This window comes from Alligator mississippiensis, chromosome 4 (genome assembly GCF_030867095.1).
Source record: "Alligator mississippiensis isolate rAllMis1 chromosome 4, rAllMis1, whole genome shotgun sequence".
NCBI lineage: Eukaryota > Metazoa > Chordata > Crocodylia > Alligatoridae > Alligator > Alligator mississippiensis.
The window spans coordinates 175,737,374-175,758,686 of NC_081827.1; the positions used below are offsets into that span (position 1 = coordinate 175,737,374).

Genomic DNA, 21,313 nt, shown 5'->3' on the forward strand with positions numbered 1-21,313 from the left:
GGACTGCCAATAGCAAAAATGGTGGGAGAAAGAGGGTGTTTCACACTTTAACATGGGCATCTTCTGTTGCTCCTAGCTATTCTCCTATCCGGCTGCTGGAGGTGTGTGTCCCACTCCCCAAAATCTACATCAAACGACAAGCTCCATTAAAGGTTACCATTTTGCAGGACCTGAAGGATTTCTCTCAAAAGTAAGCAGTGTGTAGGTGTTCTTGCCTGTCCTTCCTACCTCTATTTTATTTTTTTGCCTTGATCTCCAGTTACTAGATGACAAGAAGGCATTCTTATTGGAGTTAAATAACACCAGTTAAATGTGTTTCACTTTTTTAAATCCAGCGTAGAGGCTGTTTTTTAATAGCAATGAATTGATACACTGAAGAACAAGGCTCATATTCTGAGAACACTTAGATTAACAATTGTGTGTGTTTTGTTTTGTTTTTTTCTGATCCTGTTAATGACAGAATTTCACAGGTATATCTTGCTGTTGATGATCGCCTCACCTCTTTGAAAACGGATACTTTCAGCAAAACAAGGGAAGAGAAGATGGAAGACCTTTTTGCACAAAAGGAGGTAATGTGCTGCTATTGCACCGGTAAAATGCAGATTAAAATTCACTGAGCATTAATGCTGGCTGATGGCAGAACACAAACTTCTCTTTCACTTCTTTTGGTAGATGGAGGAGGTAGAGTTCAGGAACTGGATTGAAAAGATCCAAGCAAGGCTGCTTTCATCATCATTGGACACCCCTCAGCAGCTTCAGTCAGTTTTTGAGTCTCTGATAGCCAAAAAGCAGGGGCTCTGTGAGATGCTGCAAGCATGGAATAACAGGTAAGAGACTGGTAATGTTCGTATAATACATAAGAAATTGTCATGGCCTGTCTTCCTTTTCCGTCTCCTGTGTGTGATGTAACTACTGTATGGTGGGGTTTGTAATGTTGCTAATGACTGGCCATATTTATCCATTCTGTAAAGGGTAAAATTAGTGAGGAGTTGTAGCAGAAAACCATTAGTAAATGTCTAGATTTTAAATAGTCCACCCAGACTAATTGCAGCTTTTCATTTGCCAGTCGTGTGCTTGGGGAAGCAAAGCATAGCTTGAATAAAAGGGTCAACAAGAGCATGAAAAACAGTTGATCATTTTGAAGTAATTTTGCAGCTGTGCAGGCATGGGAAAGCACTTGCCATTAGTTAACTCAACTTTCTGTTGTGTCCCTTGGCTCGCTGTTTTCAATGTAAGCTTGAATTTGGAACAGTTTCTATTTTGGCACTTGCTGAAAAGGGCAGGCTCTTTCGATTATCTGAAACCTTATTTAGGGATAATATTGAAGACAACATCCCAGAAAAGACTGTGAAGATATACTTGCTGGTCTCTCAGCTTAGTGTATTTTAAAAAGAAATGCTTTTATATACTTGAATCCAAGATGAGTTGTCACTTCATGCTCTCCTATCCCCCCCTTCCCCTTCAGTGTGGGAGGCAGGGGGGCAGCCAGCTATCCTCTGACCTGTGTTCAGGGTCAGAGCTGCAACTTCTCCCCAATCCCTGGCCACCTCTGTTGTGCATTTTTTTTCATGTATAGAGTCTAATTATTGGGCAGTTGTCCTTAAATTTGAAGTAGTTTTAGAGTTGGGTAATAAGGTAGCCTGTTCATAGAATGATAGCACCTTTATGATGTCACATTGATACCTTTAACCTATTTTATTTTTAGATTACAGGATCTCTTCCAACAAGAGAAAGGGAGAAAACGTCCTTCAGTACCACCTAGCCCTGGAAGACTGAGGCAAGGGGAAGAAAAGGTAGTTTTATTCTGCCACTGGTGTCTGCAGTGAAACAGCAGTTTTTCTTAAAGCCGTGTTTAAAATACATAGTTAAGTTGCATTGCTGGGCAAAAGTAATTTCATGGTGCCGTATAATTTGAGTTGAAAAGTGTTAACTCTGCATTAAGACAATGCACAATAGTGGCTTACACTAAAGAAAATGTTAACTCTGAATTACAAAAGCTGGTGACTTTTTAGAAACACAGCTATTTGCTTTAGTGCTTGTAAGCTGTCAGTACTGATGTATGTCTATTTAGTTGTGCACTGTTGATATTGAGGAGATTATTTCTAAATGGGAAATAATCATTTATGTGTTTGCTTTTAGGCTTAGTTGTGATGAGAGAGAAAAGATAAGCAAGAGTGACCATATTACTTGCTTGGAGTTGCTAGCAACTGAGAAGGGGGAGAAAAATTGGGAAGATTTAATGTAAACAAAGTTATAACAGAAAAACAGTTGGTAAAATTCTCTGGGTCACTTTTTCCATTGGCAGGTATGGAAAATGGTAGAGTCCTTTGGGATATTGCATTTTTATCTAGCATGAAGTGTAATAGGGCAGGCATCAGCAACCTATGGCCCACAGAGCTGGGAGACTTTGGGATGTGGAGGGCTTCTTTTGCATGTTAGGAAGAAGTGGTAGCAGCTCCTCAGGAGGAGCTGTGACTGCGGTTGCAGTGGCACTGGCATGAGCCAGGTTGGAAGCAGTCTGCTTGAAAAGCTAAGTTCCATTTAAAGCAGCGCCCCCCCCCCCCCCCACTCCAAACATTGGCCACTTCTTATAGATTCATAGACATTAGGGTCGGAAGGGACCTCAATAGATCAAGTCCGACCCCCTGCATAGGCAGGAAAGAGTGCTGGGTCTAGATGACCCCAGCTAGATGCTCATCTAACCTCCTCTTGAAAAGAGGATTCTGTACCAAGATGCTCAAGAAGCCCAGCCTCAGATAAAGCAACTAAAAAGTTACAGTATTCTCAGGGTACTAAGTAATAGGGGTGTGTGAAATGGGCCATATTCAATTCGGATTTGACCCCTGGTGGACCCGGAAGTGACCTGGAAGTGCTTCTGGTCCACTTCCAGGTCTTCTGCTGAGCACACTGGAGAGCTTCCCCGTGCTCCTGTGGGATGTTCCATCCACCCCAGCATCGCAGCATTCACGAGCCACCTGGTACCTTGAGGTATATAGAAAAAAGATTTTAAAGCTGTGTTTATGTCCAAATCGCCAAATCTTTCTGAATCGATTCAGAGAGTTCAGATTTGAGTTGGAGATGGATGGATGGATGTAGGGTCGGAAGGGACCTAAGTAGATCTTCAAGTCTGACCCTCTGCCCTGGGCAGGAGAGAATACTGGGCTCATATGACCCCAGCTGGTAATTATCAAGCCTCCTCTTAAAGACCCCCAAGGTAGGAGCCAGCACCACTTCCTTTGGAAGTTGGTTCCAGATCCTAGACGCTCTGACTGAAGTAGTGCCTTCTAATGTCCAGCCTGAACCTACTCTCAAACCACTTATAGCTGTTATTCCTTGTTACTCCGGGAGGTGCTTGGGGGAACAGGGTCTCTCCCATTCCCTGCTGGTCCCCCCAGTAGGTTTGTAGACGGCCACCAGGTTCCCTCTCAGCCTTCTCTTGTGGAGGCTGAACAGGTTCAGGTCCTGCAGCCTCTCCTCATAGGGTCTGCCCTGCTGCCTGGATCATGTGAGTGGCCCTCCTCTGGACCCTCTCAAAGCTGGCCACATCCCTCCTGAAATGCAGTGCCCAGAACTGGATGCGGTACTCCAGGTGCGGCCTGACCAGTGTCACATAGAGTGGGAGGATCACCTCCTTGAACCTGCTTGAGATGCATCTGTGGATGCATGACAAGGTACAGTTGGCCTTACTAACAGTATCCTCACATTGGCGACCCATGTTCATTCTGGATTCGATAATGGCTCCAAGATCTCTTTCTGCCACTGTGCTTTTGAGAAGGGAGTTCCCCAGCCTATAGGTATGCTGCTGGTTCTTACTGCCCAAGTGCACTACCCTGTACTTGTCAGCATTAAATCCCTTCCTATTCTCATTTGCCCATCTCTGTAACTTGTCCAGGTCCTACTGTATCCTGTCCCTCCCTTCTAGCGTGCCCACCTTGCCCCAAATCTTGGTGTCGTCAGCGAATTTGAACAGGGTGCTTTTCACCCCCTCGTCCAAGTCACTAATAAAGAAATTGAACAGTGTGGGCCTGAGGACCAAGACCTGAGGTTGAGCCACTGCCCACATCTCTCCAGGTCAAAAATGACCTGTCCACCACCACTCTCTGGGTGCAGCCCTTCAGCCAATTTGCAACCCATATGACTGTGTAGGCATCAGTGCCACAGTTGCCTAGCTTTTTAATGAGAATGGGGTGGTCAACAGTGTCAAAGGTCTTCCTTAAGTCCAGAAAGACTATATTCACCACGACACCTGCGTCCAATGATTGTGTGACCTGATCATAGAAGGCAGTCAGGTTGGTCTGACAGGACCTGCCCCTAATGAACCCATGCTGGATGCCCCTGAGCATCATCCCCCCTGCTGGTCCTTCCCAGATGTGCTTCTGGATAATCTTCTCAAACAGCTTCCCCAGGACCGAGGTAAGACTAACGGGCCTATAGTTGCCCAGGTCCTCCCTCCTCTATTTTTTGAAAATGGGGACCACATTGGCCTCCTTCGTCATCTGGCACCTGGCCAGAGCACCACAAGTGCTTGTAAAGCCGTGCCAGGGGCCCCACGATAGCCCCTGCCTATTCCCTCAGAACCCTGAGGTGGAGAGCATCTGGACCTGCTGTTTTGAACACGTCCAGTCCCTCCAGAGATTAAAGGGTCCTCTGATTCGATTCGGATTCAGAGATTCGGTCTCCGACTCGGGATGAATCTCTGCCGAATGCCGAATCGAATCGGGGACCAAAGCTTCGCACAGCCCTACTAGATAGTAGCAAAAGGAGGGTGGGGGAGCAAGGGGAGAACTGCAGGATGATGCAACTTAAAGGTAGAAAACAAAAGTTCTATGTTAAACCTGAAAAATGTGTGCGCTATAAACTCTTAAATGCAGTGCTTTAAAGGAATAACCCAAGTGCTTTCAAATCTGGTAAGACTGCAGTGTATTCAGCTTTCTGCATGCGTGTGCATCTTTTCAGTTAATTGCTATCGAATTCCTAGTTTTCAGAGTAAAACAACATTTATTTTAAATCTTGCAGGCATAAGGTTCTGTAGTAAATAGACTGGACCCTTTAAAAGCATCAAACAAATTGTGGTAGTTGGTGATAAAAATTAAAGAAAACTGTATTACGTTAGTTAGAGCATCGTGCTAAGCATTTAGGAGTTTATCTAATAGCATACATTTACATCTTGCTATTTCTGAAATTTGACTCCTGCCTTGCAAATGGTCATACATTAGATGGATTTAGTAGTGCTGCTGAGGCTGAAAATGCTGGCCGCAACTGCTGTTCGCAAATGAATTGGAAGCTACATTGGCAAGTCAGTTGATAGCTGTTGGGAGGAATCTCAAATTGGGGACTATAGCTGAAAAGGATTGGGGCTGCTGGATCCTACTGACAGACCCTTGTTCTTTGCCCTTCACAGGTCAGTGCGATGGATGCTTCTCCCCGCAATACTTCTCCAGCACTACAGAATGGAGAAAAAGGTCTGTTCAGCAAATACTGTTTTTAATGAGACTAACAGAAATGTTTACCTCAACTCCTCATTGGATAACTAGAGCAGCTGGTATTTTGGTGTAGGTCTGTCTCCAGGCTTTTTGTCTGAGACCATTATGCATCTGAGAACCTGCATTCTGGACCAGGACTCGTTCTACACTGAACATATTAAAAAGATGGTCCCTTCCCCAAAGAGTATGACATGCAATATTCTTAAAGCCCTTAATTCTTCCTAGAAAACTGGAGTGAGGCTTTTTATACAGTTGGGTCTTAAGCCTCTAAAGCCCTATGACGCACTTCCTGTCTTGAGATGCTGTGACCAGTGGTTTTGGCACACTATGCTGTAGACATACAATGCTCTTTTAGTGCTGTAGCTCACTTGTATGGTTAATGAATGTAAACTGAACACAGGTTGGTTAGTCTTGTAGCAATGGCAGAGCTCCATCATGCCTGAATTTACCTAGGTCCTTCCATGTTGGACTGGTATCCGGAAAAAAACCTAGATTTTGAATGTTGTTAAATATCATGAGTCTTTTTATGTAACCATTTAGTTTCATTAGGGGGTGTCTCTCTTTTTTAACATGAATACTTTAATATTTCCAGATGTGTTGTCACTATAACTAGTGGAACTACTCAAAGGAAAAATGTCAAGAGTGCCCAAGTCCCATTTCTCAAAAATGACTTATTGTGGAAGTCCATGGGACTCCATCTCCTAATGAGAATTATTCAATGTGCATGACCTTTTAAAAGTTCAAGTGTGCAAGTCTGTCAGATGCATGTGGAGTGCATTTTCATCTCTTACTGTTCACTTCCTTGGTGCTGGTTCTCCTTGCATCATTCTTTCACTTCCCAGGGTAACAATCTTATTGCATATGAGGAATTGTTACACACGTGAACATAGGGTTCAGGAGCAAGGCATATGTTGCAGTTTCTAATGACAACCTGAAATGCTGTTCTGTGTGCTTGTACTTTCAGAAGATCGTTTCATGACTACCCTGTCAAGTCAGAGCTCCACAGGCTCCACCCATCTCCAGCTGCCTACTCCTCCTGAGGTTATGTCAGAGCAACTGACAGGGGGGTCCTCTTTTGTCAGTACAGTTCCTGAACAAGAACCTACCAGCACCTCAGAAGGTACAATCCAATGGCAGTCAGTTGTATGGTATATCACTTGGTAGCAGGCATATAAGGTCCATTTAGTGCGTGATAGTCTGACTTTCTCTTGAAGCAAGGCATATTAACCATTTGGCCCAATTTCTGTGAACTGTAGGTCTAGTTTGTTGGGCAAAGTGGTCACAGAAAATGGACCAAATATTTAAAATCATGTGAGCCTTCAGTGTCCTCAGATGGATACTTGTCTCCCCTCCTCTTTTTCCCTTTTTGCATTAGGCAAACTCTTTTGCAGCTAACAAGGAACCTTTTGTGTAACACCCTTCTGTAGGAAGACCATCATAGCTAACCTGTTGAAATCTGAAGTTATAGCTTGCATTTGTGCTGGTACTACAATGTACGTTACAGTATAAAAGGATATGTATATTCAACAGTGGGGGTAAGGGGATGGGCTATTTGAAATGGAAATGAGGTTACAACAAGCTGGCAATAGAATCATGGTTGTAACTTAAGACAGGTTGCTTGACCTCTGCTCTACTTTTTTGAAGTAAAATAGTAAAAAGATCTGTGAAGTTCTTTTGAGCTCGTCAAATAAAATTTGGTAAAATGAAGATCAATTGATTATACCCCAGACCTAGTTTTAAAGCTTTGGCTCTACTGGTGGATGTTTAATGACACTAAATAAATTCTTCTTTCCAGATGTGTTTGATGGACACTTGTTGGGGTCTACAGACAGCCAGGTGAAGGAGAAATCTACTATGAAAGCCATTTTAGCAAACTTGTTGCCTGGAAACAGCTACAATCCCATTCCATTCCCTTTGTAAGTAATACTGGGGCTACCAGTAGGCATAAAAATGGTGCTGTCTTAGCTTATCAGATGCAACCTGGCCTGCTTCGGCAGTGGCATTGGAAAGATGTGCACATGCTCTCTTTAAAGTGGAGAAATTTATGCAACAGTTTGGAGCTCCCTGTGTGTAAATCTAGTCTTATTGTACATGCTTGCTTGTTCACCCAAGGTTTCAGTGACAAACTTAACAGGGAGTGAAGGTTACTTGGATGTATTTGCTCATTTGAGACTGCTAAATTCTTTCTTCTCAAATTCCTGAAAACTGCTTGAGGCCTCTGAACTAGACTTTAGGTGTCAGTGGCTCCTGTTCAGTATCTCTAGCGTAGCCCAAATTTGGCAACCTGAGGATAATGATGCCATTTCACCAGTATCTTCAGCTACCCAACATTAAACCCATAGACCATGCATCTCCTACCTAACTGCAGACAATTCCCATAGAAAAAGGCTACTTATGTTCCATTAGGCCATCTCCTTTCTTTTTTTAAATAACTCAGATGTCTTGTGTGTGCTGCTCTCTGTCTGTCAGAATTTTACCTGATGTAAAGAGTACAGTAGCATGCCTATACTTTTTTCTTTTTTTCCAGATGTCTATCAAGATTCATACCAATGTTGGCTAGATATAGGTCAGGTTCAGTAGCTGTTGCATATTCCCTGTAGCCTCTCAGCTAACCTGAAAATTGGCAGGCTTGAAAGCCTTTTGACTAATAAGTGTGTGTGCGCGTGTGCTGTGACTCATTTGGCTTGAAGCTAACACCCACAAGCCAATCTGTAGAACTTGGCTTCTTGAGTTCTGTTTTGCTTCCCCAGAGCAGTAATGGCATGTGTCAGCTGGGGGCTAATGTTGACTCTTTTTGGCCACAATTCAGAACCATGTCCTGAAGTCTAGGTATGAGCAGGAGAAAAAGAAAACCTTTGTAGACTCTCTCAAGCTTGATCAGCATGTTAATTTGAGGACTGTATCACTGTCCCCTCTGTCATATGGGCCTAGATTTGGAATGCTAACCCTGTCCAGCACATCAAATTTCAAGACCAGCCAAGTAAAAGCACTTGGAAAATTTGCTTTCTAAACAGAAGTTTACCTTGTAATTTAGAGCTGGTTCTTTTTTGTAATAATATGCTTGCCTGAAGTGAACACAGCTTGCTCTAACATTTGTTCTTAAGTTTATTAGATTCCTAACAGTGTTCTGTAGTATATACTATGTTAGCTACAGATAATAGGGAGAAAAGAAAATATTTTGGTTCCAGGTCTGACTTTTGTTCCAAGTGACTTTTTTTTCTGGTTTGTATTTGCTGAAATTCATTACTGAACAAAAATGTAACCTCTTCTGTCTGCTGTCTCTGGAGGCTTGCTGCAGTATGTAAACAGTCTTTTTTTTTCTTTCTTTCATGCAGTGACCCAGATAAACACTACCTAATGTATGAACATGAACGTGTACCAATTGCAGTCTGTGAAAAGGAGCCCAGCTCCATTATAGCTTTTGCTCTCAGGTATTGAACTTTATTCATTGTCCATTTGTTTATTTTTCAACTCAAACGCCTGTAAGGTCCTATAACTATGGGAGGCAGAGGGTGTACAAGAGACTGTCATTTAGCTCCTATATGAGAATTACCTCCAAAGCTGACATGACTTTTTCATATTTGGAGAAATGAGATGCTGGTGTATGCAGTTTTGATGGACAAAATGATTTCCAAACTTGCATCTAAATTGTACCACACAACAAGATTGACAGTGAAACTATGTATAAGGATAGTTCTGCAGCATCAAAACAATATTTTTCTGGGGTGCCTGCAGAACCTAGTAAAGCCCCCTTCCTTCCCCCCCTTCCCCCTTTAGCAGTGTTGCATTGGACATCTTTAGTAGCTGGTGGAGAGGTCTAGTGTCATAACATGATCTCTCTTCATCCCCACAGTTTAGTTATCATAATTCTCGCCAATGTAAGAGGGTTCTTACCATCAACCAGCTTTCCTGTTCCTCCAGTGCCACGCTTATCAAGCGGTTGACTTGGTGAATACAATTTAAGGGAGCAAACTGTCGTCTTTAGTGTTCCTTGTGCATTATTAGGCAGCAGGGTTCTTTAAAGAAAGTTTCAGCTCTCTGACAACTTCCTTAGGATTGTGAGACAATCAGACTTTATTTTAAAATAAGTCTGTGCTTAAGTGATTATTTTACTTTGCTTTGTAACCCGGGGGGGAGGGCGGGCTTGTTCTGTGAAGGATTAGCTGCAAGGTAGGTGGCCTTTCTCTACTGGGTGTGTTTTCTACTTTCTGTTGCCTCCTGAATTCAAGTGCAAAGACTCAGAATTAGAATGTAAGCTATTGCTTCTTCCCTTTCAGTTGCAAGGAATACAGAAATGCCCTGGATGAGTTATCCAAAGCATCTCTGAAGAACAGTACTGAAGAAGGACTTCAGTCAAACAGGTTACAGACTAATTCCTAAGAGGCATGGAAATGTTTTAGGCATAGCAAGATGGCCAGGGTAAAGTCTTCAAAATGTTTTCCCATATCCAAGTACCAAAGACTGTCTCCTGGCAATGTCTAATGTCCCCATTTTCAATATGGCTATCTCTTGTCACTGCATCTTGAGGTAACTGAGGTACCTTGTGACTATGGATGGCTTGTAGCATGCCCTCTTTAACCAGCTTGTCTGCCTAATTGTGCTTGCCAAGGGACAGCAGTAAGATTGTTTGAAATCTTGGGCTAAAAACAGATGACTGGTTTAATCAAGGGCTGATTAGTCTGAAGTTTTAACTTTCATCAAAACAAGCTGGAACAGTCACTTTTTATAGGATCCCAAGTGAAGTCTTGTCTGCTTTAGCCTTGGAGAAGTGCAGCAGTCAGGCCCAAGCTGTTCCTGGAGAAGCCCAAGGTCATATTTAGGTAGCATTGGGTGCTTGGCTCTAATTAGAGAAGTCATTGCTCAGAAGCCACTTGCTTTCTCCTTTAACTAGGGGAAGGGAGTAAGTGATTTCTGAAGGAAGGCTGGAAACCTACAAGGACATGAATATCTAGCTCTCCCCATGGCTTAATTCTTTCTTCCTCTTTATTTACAGAACATGATAGTTTACCCTGACAAGCTTTATTCTTTCAGTTTTTCTGGATCACTCAAAGCTCTAGTTTGGCTATAAATAACTTTAAATATGTTTTGTTTTGTTTTGTTTTTCCTCCCCCACCCCATTTTCAGTATGTCGGACAACAAGCCAAAGAACAGCAGTCCAGTCAGGTTACCAGAGATGAATGCAGGGCAGCCAAGCCGTACAGCAGAAGCAGAGCAGCGTAAGACTAGCTATTGTTTCTCTAAAACTCTGCCTGACCCAGCTCTAGATTTAAATTTACTTTTAAAGAAAATTTTACTTTATTTTCACCAAGACCTAGAGCTAACTTACAATAGATGTAGATCTTGGAAATGGAAATCCATTTTGTTACATCTTGATCTTGCTGACCTTTAGAACTTTGAGTCGATTAGGTGTCCATTACCTGCACTCTTTTGGAGGTTTCTTTTGTTAGTGGTTTTTCTTGTACTCTTTTTTTTTTTTCTCTTTTCTCCTATCACCCCCAACACTGCACATCTTTTTTTTAAGTAGCAGACTTAGATTCTGTACCCCATGACCAGTCTAGTCTTGTTTTGTTTTTACCTTAGCTGTTCTCAAACAGTAGTAGAGTCAGAGTAAATTAATATTTTTAAGTATGGATAGCAGACTTACTAAAATGCCATGGACATTTCTACCCTGGGAATATCTCCAGGGTGGTTCTTTGAATCAGGAATATGTGCATGGTTGTTTCTTGTAGTGTGTGTTGATGCATGTGACTGAATTAAGATGTTTTTTATAACTCCTTGCACTGATACCATTGCAATGGGAATAATTTAAAGCAGTGGATTTCCATGGCATTAGATGTGCAGTTTCCCTAATAACTTCTGAAATATTTAAGGTGTAGCATCCTGAAACATTAGGCTAACTAAAATAATAAGTTTAAATTGGTTCTGGCCTGATCCTAACATCCAGTAGAAAGATTTGATAAGTCTGTAATCATATATTACTATTAATTATACTTCCAACAAGAGAAATAATTTGAGAATGTGTTTGCGTGTTTTGATTTCTGGTTTGCTTTATATGGCTGTAGAAAGAATGTTCCTAAATCTTTTTTTTTTTTCTCCCTACTTCTTTTATCTATATTTTAGCCAAAAAGGCTTCTGGAGTTCTGTCCTTTTTCCGTGGTACAGGAGGAAAGAGCCCTGACCTGTCTTCTCAGAAGAAAGAGACCTTGCGTGGTGCGGACAGTGCCTATTACCAAGTTGGGCAAATGGGCAAAGAGGGACCAGAGAACCAAGGAGCAGAGCCTCAAGGTGCATATCTGTTCTCCTTCCTAGCTAAGTCTGCTGCATCCCCAAGGGTGCATCCTACTCTAAGCCCAAGCTCATGCCAGCTGGGTTTTTCAAGAGTGTAAGGGCTAGGTATACCATTTCCTTTGAACCTAAAAGGGATTTGGGTTTCTCTTGCAATGTTACTTCTCCTGTAAAAAGGAGATGGGGATTTATCTAGCTTCAGAGTTCTACCAGTACAGTGTATTCTAAAGCTGTTTTTTAATTCTTTAAATGAGGCAGTGTTAGTAATGAGCAAGTGGGCTTTAGTCCAGTCTCTTGTCTTAACATCGTGGTATGCCGTGTTGCTTCAGTCCATGGATTATGAGGAAAGCAGAAAGGAGAAACATGTTTTATTTATAAAGACTAAATATATAGAGCTGAGGCTGTGTTTTTTGGCCAGTAGAGCTACTCCTTTTAATAAAGTTGCTTATGCAGACCTGTTGTGAATTCTGGTTTATAAAGGCTATTTTCTTAGACTAGCTATGCTATTGATTATTTCTGAGACACTAGTTTAACTAATCTGTTTCACTTTCTTTTGGAGTTAAGAGTCTAACAAGATGCACTAACAGTACGTTTTCTTCAATACCTACAATATGCTGAGGATTTGGTCAGTGAACAGCTGTGGCTTTCTTTTCTGTAGTACACTGAAATGACAGCATGCAATTTAATTTTAAATATTGGAAACAAAGCTAATTCACTTCAACAAATGGCTTGGGAATTATTACTGTAACTGTTTATGTGATATCTGAGCATCTCGTTGGGGAGCTTTTAGCTCTGCTGCTGTTAATATCTCATGTTTAATCAGAATTTTACATACTTACTCATGAATTGCTTTTTTGGTTTTTGAAATGTATATGCTTTCCTGACATTCTCCTTTTCCTTGCAGATGAAGTGGATGGAGGAGATACACAAAAGAAACAGCTAGTGAATCCCCATGTAGAACTTCGTAAGTAGAAAATCTTGAGGCTTTGAATTGGTTGCAGGCTGGCAATTGCTTCTTGACAAAGTGCAGAAGTAGCTTCCTGATAAAACTTAGAGTTGATATCCTGCCATTTTCTTACGTAAAATGAGCACAACAGCATTCTTGCTACAGGCCATGAGGAAGAGGTTTACTACAGAAATACCCTACAAAGCTTAACTTATACTGGCACATAAGAGTGGAAGGCATAGTGCTTTAATGCAGTGGCCGTGTCCAGATGAGTGCAGCTGTGCCATACATGGTGCTGCAGACCCATCTGTGGTGCCACATTGCACATTCAGGTGTTCCCCGTGCTGCAAGGTGTTGCCCAAAACTGGATCCTGGCCAGCTGTGGCTACAGCTTCTCCAGCCCCCAGGATCCCAGGGATGGCTGCGGGGGCCAGCATGGCTGCTGGGGCCAGCCTCTCCTACCCCACTTGGGGTAATCTGCTGTGCACCAGGGTGTGCATGGCACAGGCATTCCCCGGGGGCAAATAGTAAGCAGCAGCACAAGGTGTGCCACTGCTTTGTGTCCCCAGGGGACCAAACTTCCATACTTGTAAAAACACGGCCACTATGGACTAACTTTTGGGGGCTTTTGTTGAAGACTTCCTTTTCTTTTTAAGCACTACTTAAAGTATTGTGGGTGGTGGATGAGATGCCAGTGGTCAAGGGGGGTGTTAAAACTCCTGAAAATGCTACTGATCAAGTATCTGTCCTGGTAAATGAGCTTTGCACTCCTTGAATTTCTCGTCTGTCTGCAGAGTTTTCAGATGCTAATGCAAAGTTCTACTGCCGGATTTATTATGCTGGAGAGTTCCACAAGATGCGTGAAGTGATTCTTGGGAGCAGTGAGGAGGACTTTATCCGTTCCCTCTCTCACTCTGTGCCCTGGCAAGCTCGTGGAGGCAAGTCAGGAGCTGCGTTCTATGTGACAGAAGGTGAGAGCAGATTTATTTCTTCCCTTTCCATTGTTTAATTTTCTTGCTTTTTTGTGCAAGCAGAGGGGAGTGCTTTATTCTCCTTCCCACCCCAGGCTCATGTGCTTAATGTGACGTTTGAGTTGGTGGATAGCTTGAAAATTTAAGTGAAAAATGAGTAGTGGTTTCCATAACGTGTGCTGACAATACACACAGTGTCTGTTTTTGATCTACATTTAGCAATTTTGTCACAGGAAGGTGATTGCTCATGTAGTTCTGATTTTTTGTGGGAGAGTAAGACTTCAGAAAGTGCTGATGCCTCCTCAAAACCCAGAGAGAATTCTCATCACTTAACAGTCACTTTTAAAATAATGCCTACAAATGAGCTCTGATTTGCCTAATTAAAATTTTATGATTGCCAGAAAATTTTGACACCTAGAATAAAACCTCTAATTGCAAGGATTAAGAGAAAATGAAAACTGGTGTGGTTTTTTGTTGTTGTTGCATGTTAAGCTTGTGAAAGACTTGTAGTTAATGTCTCTTGTTCTACGCATGTAATTTTTTGACCTTTTCCTTTAATCTTAACAGATGATAGATTCATTTTGAAACAGATGCCTCGTTTGGAGGTCCAGTCTTTCCTAGATTTTGCCCCACATTACTTCACTTACATCACTAATGCTGTTCAGCAGAAGGTAGGACTAGAAAATCTTACAAATCTTGTTCTCATGTTACCTTTTTTCATACTGGTAGCTTTCAAAATGAAGGGGATGAACAGATAAGATACAGTGAAGAGTAGTGCCTATAACTGATGGAAAGAGAGAATTTTAGCAATTTGGTATTGTTACTATTTCTGTGCAGGTTCTTTTCTTTTAAATCAAATATTAAAAGAAGTCCAGGTGAAATTTAAAATTCAATCTGTATTTTCTTGAACAGAAGCCAACAGCACTGGCCAAAATCCTTGGAGTTTACAGGATTGGGTATAAGAATTCTCAAAACAACACTGAGAAGAAACTGGATCTGCTTGTCATGGAAAATCTATTCTATGGCAGAAAAATGGCTCAGGTGAGGAATAAATATACAATGTTACTTTCTGCTCCTGCTGTGTAGTTTTCCTGAACTGTTGTCATGAGCTATTCTACTGTTGCTCGCTGCTGGAATATGTTGACCCTGGGGAGAGTGGGGGGAGACTTAGTGATCCAGGGTAGAGCTCTTTAGCTGTTATGGCTGTAGTGAAGACTGCTTTTTTAAATCAGAAATCTTATTATGTCCCCATTACTAGCAAACAGGTGGCTCTGCCTGAAGCACCAGGTTTATCCCGACAGCTCAGAATATTGGCCAGTTAGGAGACAGTTGGCCAAAACAACACTTTTCTTTTTTTGTCCAAGGAGTTCAAAGGCAGACACTATGGCTATCCCAGATCATCTGAAAGTGTGTAGACTTCTTCCTAAATTTGCTCTCCTAGTCTAGAGATGCCAGAAAAAAACATTTGAATGCTGAGCCCCTGAAGAGCCAAGAGCTTGCAGTGCTGATGCTGCACAGCCACGAAGTCCTTCTGTACACATCTCAGCATGCCTTGCAGGCTCTCTGTCTGCCTGGAGACAGAATGGCAGCAGTGCACAGGGCAGCCCTGATTTAGCTGCCCCAGATTGTTCAGGGTTAACCTGTCTCCCTGCAGCATAATGTGGGAATTATGAAGGGGCGTGCTGTGCTCCCTGCTTTGGAGCAGTAGTAGACTCCAGTGAGCGACAGTTTCCAGGGACCAGAGGGTAAGCAAAGCATGCTGGGAGAGAGGACAGTACTGTTCTCTCAGAAGAGAACGTGTACAGTTCTCTCAGGAGAAACTCTCCCAGGAGTGATTTTAACTCTGGTTGTTCCTAGGTTATTTTTCTCCTGGAGCAGCCTTTTTTGCTCTGGGGGAAAAAATTACGAACACCTGTACATGTATGGTTTCTCCTTGGAGAGCAGCAACTCTTCCCAGGAGAAACTAAATGTCTGTACATGGCCATTAATTTACTTGTATCAGATTGTAATAGTTGTCATGCATGTATGATCAGCTTGTTCTAATGGAGCTTTTAAGCTGTGAAACTTGACCTAAAACTCTTACTAGAGCAGGTGTAAGGGCTGTAACTTTCTAGAAGCTGAAGGACAAAAGCTCTAGGCCTTTTAAACAGATTGTATGGCTTATCTTGTATCTTCCTGCAAATGTGCTAACAACTGGATGCAATTTTGTAGTTAATATTTTGCTCTGAAATACTGCATAGGACCTGGCAAAACTAATTGCTAGTAATGATTACCTAAGAATACGAACCACTTTGGTAGATGGGTTTTCATCATAAGCACTGTAATTGCTCTTGATGACAAAAGAAAGCCTTTTTGATCTTTTTTTTAAGGTGTAGTAGGACACTGAATTGGTTTGGTTTTGCTGACTGCCTTCTACTGAGTTAAGGAAACCTTGTTTTAAAATGGTTTTGTGGATTTACTACCCCAGTGCCAAAGTTTGGTTGTAGTGGAGAATTTTCAAGCTTTTCATAAAAAGCTTGGAGGATGTTCAAACACTGACACCATGGTCTGCTTCCTTCTCCATTGTACAAAACACAGTAACAGCCCTAGCTTTCTTCATATTCAGCAGTTTAAAGGTAACCTGAATGCATTTTCTTTCTAAGAGTTGAAATGCACATCAAAATAGCTCACTTAAAAGCTACAAATGGATGAGTGGTAGATTCATGTGTATATATTTGGTCTACTGGCTAGTTATTGGCCAGTGTTTTAGATGGGTATTTGTTCTGTGTTCACAAGTCTTGGATATGCTGGAATCTTTAACATAGTGGAGGGTTGTAAAACAGACTTAAGTGTTCTCATGGAACAAAATGTTACTGTTCTCTGCTGCCAGGTGTTTGACCTGAAGGGCTCGCTCCGGAATAGAAATGTGAAAACTGACACTGGGAAGGAAAGCTGCGATGTTGTCCTTTTGGATGAAAACCTCCTGAAGATGGTACGGGACAACCCGCTGTACATCCGATCCCATTGCAAAGCTGTTCTGAGAGCTTCCATCCACAGTGATTCGCACTTTCTTTCCAGTCATCTTATTATTGACTATTCTTTGCTGGTGGGTCGTGATGACACCAACAATGAGCTGGTGGTTGGGATCATTGGTATGTAACCTTTTATTCTTGCTCACTATTTTTTTTTTTAAAGTCTAAATTATTTTACTAATTTATGCATTTTTTCCACTGTTATTGGCCAAAGTTTAGGTGCGTCTTCTGCTTCTTTGAGCCAGGCTTTGGTGTATATGCTGTAAGTCTTCACTGCATCTTCCTGTATAGACAGACATGATTGTTAGACTTCTGTCTTGAGTCTGTGGGCCCCATTCATATGTTCACTAGACCTCGCTTCTCCCAAAAATCAGTAGGCTCGTTTTGTAGAGGCTTTCAGCACTGTCATAGAATCATAGACAAATAGGGCTGGAAGGGGATCTTGGAAGTCATTTAGTCCAACCACTGTAGTCTGAGTCCCACATACTGTGGTGGTCAGACATGGAGGGAAGCTTCTAGACTGCTTGTTGGCTTATAAGCTACTTTCCACTTGCTTAAAATGCAGTGTGGCTGTCCTTTATGTAGACACTCAGAGGAGAATGAAGATGGGACTTGTAGTGTGGGTGGGAGTGTCCACAAGGCTTGGGAAACACCTCTGTGTTTGGTCTGGGGGATGAGGAGCAGGAAGTTTGGCCGGGTTACAAGCAGCATCCTGCTGTTGAGCGAAAAAGTTGTTGACCTGTTTTCTAGTCTGATGCAAGCTGCAGAATTTTACCTAGGGATTTCTGCTTCAAATTCAGGAATTGAAAGGTGGGACTCGAGACTAATTTTAGGGCAGCTAGTTCTGAATAAGACTTCAAGAAAATCTAAACTGTTTATTGTTAAATTACTCTGATTAGAAACCCCTGGGGGGAAAATGTGCTGGGATGGGGGACATTTAAGTAATAGAGATGCTTCTAGTCTACCAGGCCTGGAACTCCAAAGGATGTTTCTAGACTGTTACGCTGATTGTTGCACAAAACTTTAATGGTGGGAGAGGAGATTGATCGATGAGACCATTCCAGTTGCAACTTGAAGGTTTTTTCTGGAATGTGCAAAGCAAAGACTTATTTGCTGCAGTTAAGACCATGCTTACATGGTCTTGGATTTAGGGAAGAAACAGGTCTGAAAGAAACAGGCTTTTCTGTTCCCCTGGGGACTTGAGCTGCTTCACTGAACTTCAGAGAAGTCTGCAGTTTTTTAGCCTATGCCCAAAATATATAATTGGTGTTTTTCAGATTCTAATAAATAGTTTCTGATTTGGTTTTATTTAATTTTTTTTGTTTGTTTCACTGAACCAGGTCTTCTGTGGGATTGGAAGGCTTGGGAAAGTAAAAGGGAGGGCTTCTTATCCCCTTTCCTCCCACAGTGGAATATTATTTAACACTGACCTGTTACTTTTTGTACAATTGTGCTTAAGCTTGATTTTTCTCTGACAAGGCTGCTTTCTTTCTATAAATCACCTAAGCCTTTTAATAAAAATACATCTATTCAGCAAAATAGCATTTAATGCACTTGGTCACACGCTACTTCTAGTATTGTAAGAAAATCATAATGCATTGTTTAATTACGTTTTGTTAGACATGTCACTGATATTTGGTGGCTAAACTAGTTGTTACATTCTACATGAGCCATTTACTGCAGAGCTGCCTGATTTAGCTCTGCAGTACGTGTCTTGCCTCTACATGTGCAGTGCTGTTAGGCAGGAGTAAACTAATCCACTCCATAGCAGGATAGTACTTGTAAATATAAGTACTGTCCTGCTGTGGGGTTTTTATACTCTACAGCTGGAGCCCTGTGCCAGCCGGGGCTGTTCTGATGGCTCAGTGTGCTGTGGTCCTAGGCACACATGGAAATGGCATACCTGGGAGCAATAAATTCTGATGCGATAAGCACTGGAGTGTGTTGCTTTGCATTAATTGCACATGTAGATATGCCCTCTGCTACATAGGCTAAGCTGAGACATGGAGGCACAGCTTCAACTGTTTGCCTTGTTTAATTCCTAGCTCCATGTTAACTAGTGTTGTGGCTTCCAGCTCTCATTTAAGCTCCAAGTTAAAACACCCCTAGGCAAAATCATCAGCCTAAATTTAGTTTCCAGTGTACTGTAGCTGTAATAGTGCTCAGGCTTTTTAGAATTGGTTGTTCTGCATTTTTTGTTCAACATAGTTAACTAACGCTCAGTCTAGTAGAGTGGTGTCTTCTATGTTTAGATGATTTAAGACCTACCTAAGTAGCTGATTTGCATGATATTAAAACATGTTTGAAAGAAATTGAAGCTACAGGTCGCAAAAACTTGCACATGAGCATTGTTTTACAAAACGGTAACCTTAATACTAAACATGTTCCCTAGTGTTATCTACGATTGGTGGAGAGCCATAATTTACTTTAGGCATTGAGCCGTATTTCAGTCACTGCTTCACACTTGTTCCCAATATCATGTAGATGCTTGTTAGAGTAGTTAATTGCTGACAAGGCTTAATGTGTTACTAGTGAGTCTAAACACTCCCTGCTAATATGCACTGCACCAGTATTAAAAGACAAAATCTTGTCTACATCATGTGGACGATGTTTCCTCTAAATGATATCTTGATAATCTGTAAGGTATTCATAAAACAGTCTGGGAGCTAAAAACTTGGATGCATCAAAGGAATATTTGAATATGGGATGTCAAAGTTTCTGGATAGTTCAACCCTGAAATTAAAGCACTAAACTGTTTAAAAAAATTAGAATTATGAAGGACCATGAAACGAACTCGTCAAGACAATGTGAGATTTCATGTCTTTCTGAAGTATTCAGTTAGTGTACTGACCAAAAATGCTTGCCCTATGACCAGCCACTAAATATTTAAGGGATTCTTATTTCCAGTGAGTATTGAGGTGCAAGGTAGAAAATTTTGTAGTCAGCAGATATGATCGAGAGTAACTTAACACAAACAGCTGAGGTGTAAGCTGCGTGCACTTGAAGATACACATTTCTAGAATTTAAACCTTTGAATATAAAACTATAATTACAATAAGTGTTAAGGTGAGGACTGATGGACACACTAGTCCTAATGCCAATGTGAGGTATTGAGTAAAAGGACCATTAAGAGCAATGGAATTGGTTAACTTATAACAACAAGATTTGGGGTGTCGAAGTGACTGTTGGCTTTGCTCACATGCCAATTGATTTGGGAGTAAACCCAGTGCTCTTCTGCATGGAATTCTCCCATTCCTCCTGTTTAGGGTTATCCCTGGTGTTCTCGACCCTTATTTTCATGGAGTCTAATTAAAAGGTACCCCTAGATAAAGCAGCATTAGCTGCTGTTTAAAGGTAAGGCATGTGCAGACACTTAAGTGGCCCTATTAGAGGGGAATACTAGGTTAAAATGCCTGGATTTCTAGATCTGATGATATACTAATCATTCATGATTGCCTGTAGGAGCAAGGTGAGGCTCCTGGTCCACAGCTAAGGTTGAGATTAGTTGGATGAATGACCACAACCAGGTTCTTAGAATGCCTTCCTTTTTAAGTGACCTGCAGTAGGAGCTCAGTAGTACTTTTTATAAGAATAGTTGGTATGTTCTCACTGGGCTCACCTGCACTCTCCACCCAGTATGAGAGCTTGAGAAGAACATGGAACTGTTGTCGGCAGATGCTCACTGCTTGAACTGGTATCACTGCTATGCAACAAGAGGAACTTATTTCTTTTTAGCCAGAACTGTTTGGAATAGAGTTCATGGCATATTTTTCTTTATCCTGTTTAACAGATTACATTCGTACCTTTACCTGGGACAAAAAGCTTGAAATGGTGGTGAAGTCAACAGGCATCTTAGGAGGACAAGGTGAGTCTGAGATGCAGTGAAATGCTTCCTTTTTTTAGTTGCTGTTAAATCTACTCCTTTGTAGTGCAACTGTTAACAGATTTTGGGCAAGACTGTTCCCCCTACCCCACAAAGGAGTACAGATTTATGTAACAGTCTTTTTTTTTTCCTCCCCTCACCCCCATTCTCAAGCTTGTGCAGAGCAAGCCCTACATTTTATAATCCATAACTTTAGTCTTAGCCTGCGTATTGGGTTTCTCTCTCCTGTTACGCTCTTTTCCAAAGAGTTGGGGAGTTTTCTCTGCAGTGCTCCATTGAGGCACATGAGCTGCCTTCATTCAGAGATTGCTTAAGTACTGTGTTGAAAAGTAGGTCTAAGTAGTTCTGATAGCACCATGCTGATGTGACTAGACACTCTTCAGTACCTCTGGCAAGTTTGAATATCTTTGCTGCACTGTGTGTCTACCATGTCCTTAATACCTCTGCAAAGCAATCCAATGCCATACGGACATTTCTCAAAAATAGATTCATGTGCAATTTGGAGGGGGGGCAGGGAGGGAATGTGTTTTCTATGATTTTTTTCTGCCCAAAAGTTCTGATACCTCTGGGAGCATAGTATCAAGTGCTTGTGACTACTGTTTTCCCATAGCAGGGGAATTTTTTCCATGCTGAGATTCTTAGTTGGCAAATTGTCAGGATTTTTCACAGACAAGTCCTTAAGCTTGTAAAGAACCTGGGGAACTATCCTAATGGACTGGCTGCTATAGAACTCA

General features: G+C 41.8%; 1 protein-coding gene across 4 annotated transcripts in view; it reads left to right on the forward strand.

The window, feature by feature from the left end:
* The window catches only part of PIKFYVE (phosphoinositide kinase, FYVE-type zinc finger containing), a 99,169-nt gene that overhangs the window by 73,603 nt on the left and 4,253 nt on the right, over nt 1-21,313 (forward strand). For 3 of the 4 annotated variants that reach the window (XM_014594219.3, XM_019492222.2, XM_014594221.3), the window contains 17 exons: nt 77-190; nt 461-569; nt 673-827; nt 1,706-1,793; nt 5,402-5,462; nt 6,448-6,603; nt 7,279-7,399; nt 8,819-8,914; nt 9,761-9,844; nt 10,608-10,699; nt 11,604-11,768; nt 12,673-12,732; nt 13,509-13,685; nt 14,253-14,356; nt 14,598-14,726; nt 16,555-16,816; nt 20,487-20,561. In XM_014594219.3, coding sequence (XP_014449705.1) covers nt 77-190; nt 461-569; nt 673-827; nt 1,706-1,793; nt 5,402-5,462; nt 6,448-6,603; nt 7,279-7,399; nt 8,819-8,914; nt 9,761-9,844; nt 10,608-10,699; nt 11,604-11,768; nt 12,673-12,732; nt 13,509-13,685; nt 14,253-14,356; nt 14,598-14,726; nt 16,555-16,816; nt 20,487-20,561 — 2,048 coding nt within the window. The remainder of the gene's footprint in view (nt 1-76; nt 191-460; nt 570-672; nt 828-1,705; nt 1,794-5,401; nt 5,463-6,447; nt 6,604-7,278; nt 7,400-8,818; nt 8,915-9,760; nt 9,845-10,607; nt 10,700-11,603; nt 11,769-12,672; nt 12,733-13,508; nt 13,686-14,252; nt 14,357-14,597; nt 14,727-16,554; nt 16,817-20,486; nt 20,562-21,313) is intronic. The other variant, XM_014594220.3, reaches the window with a different exon arrangement.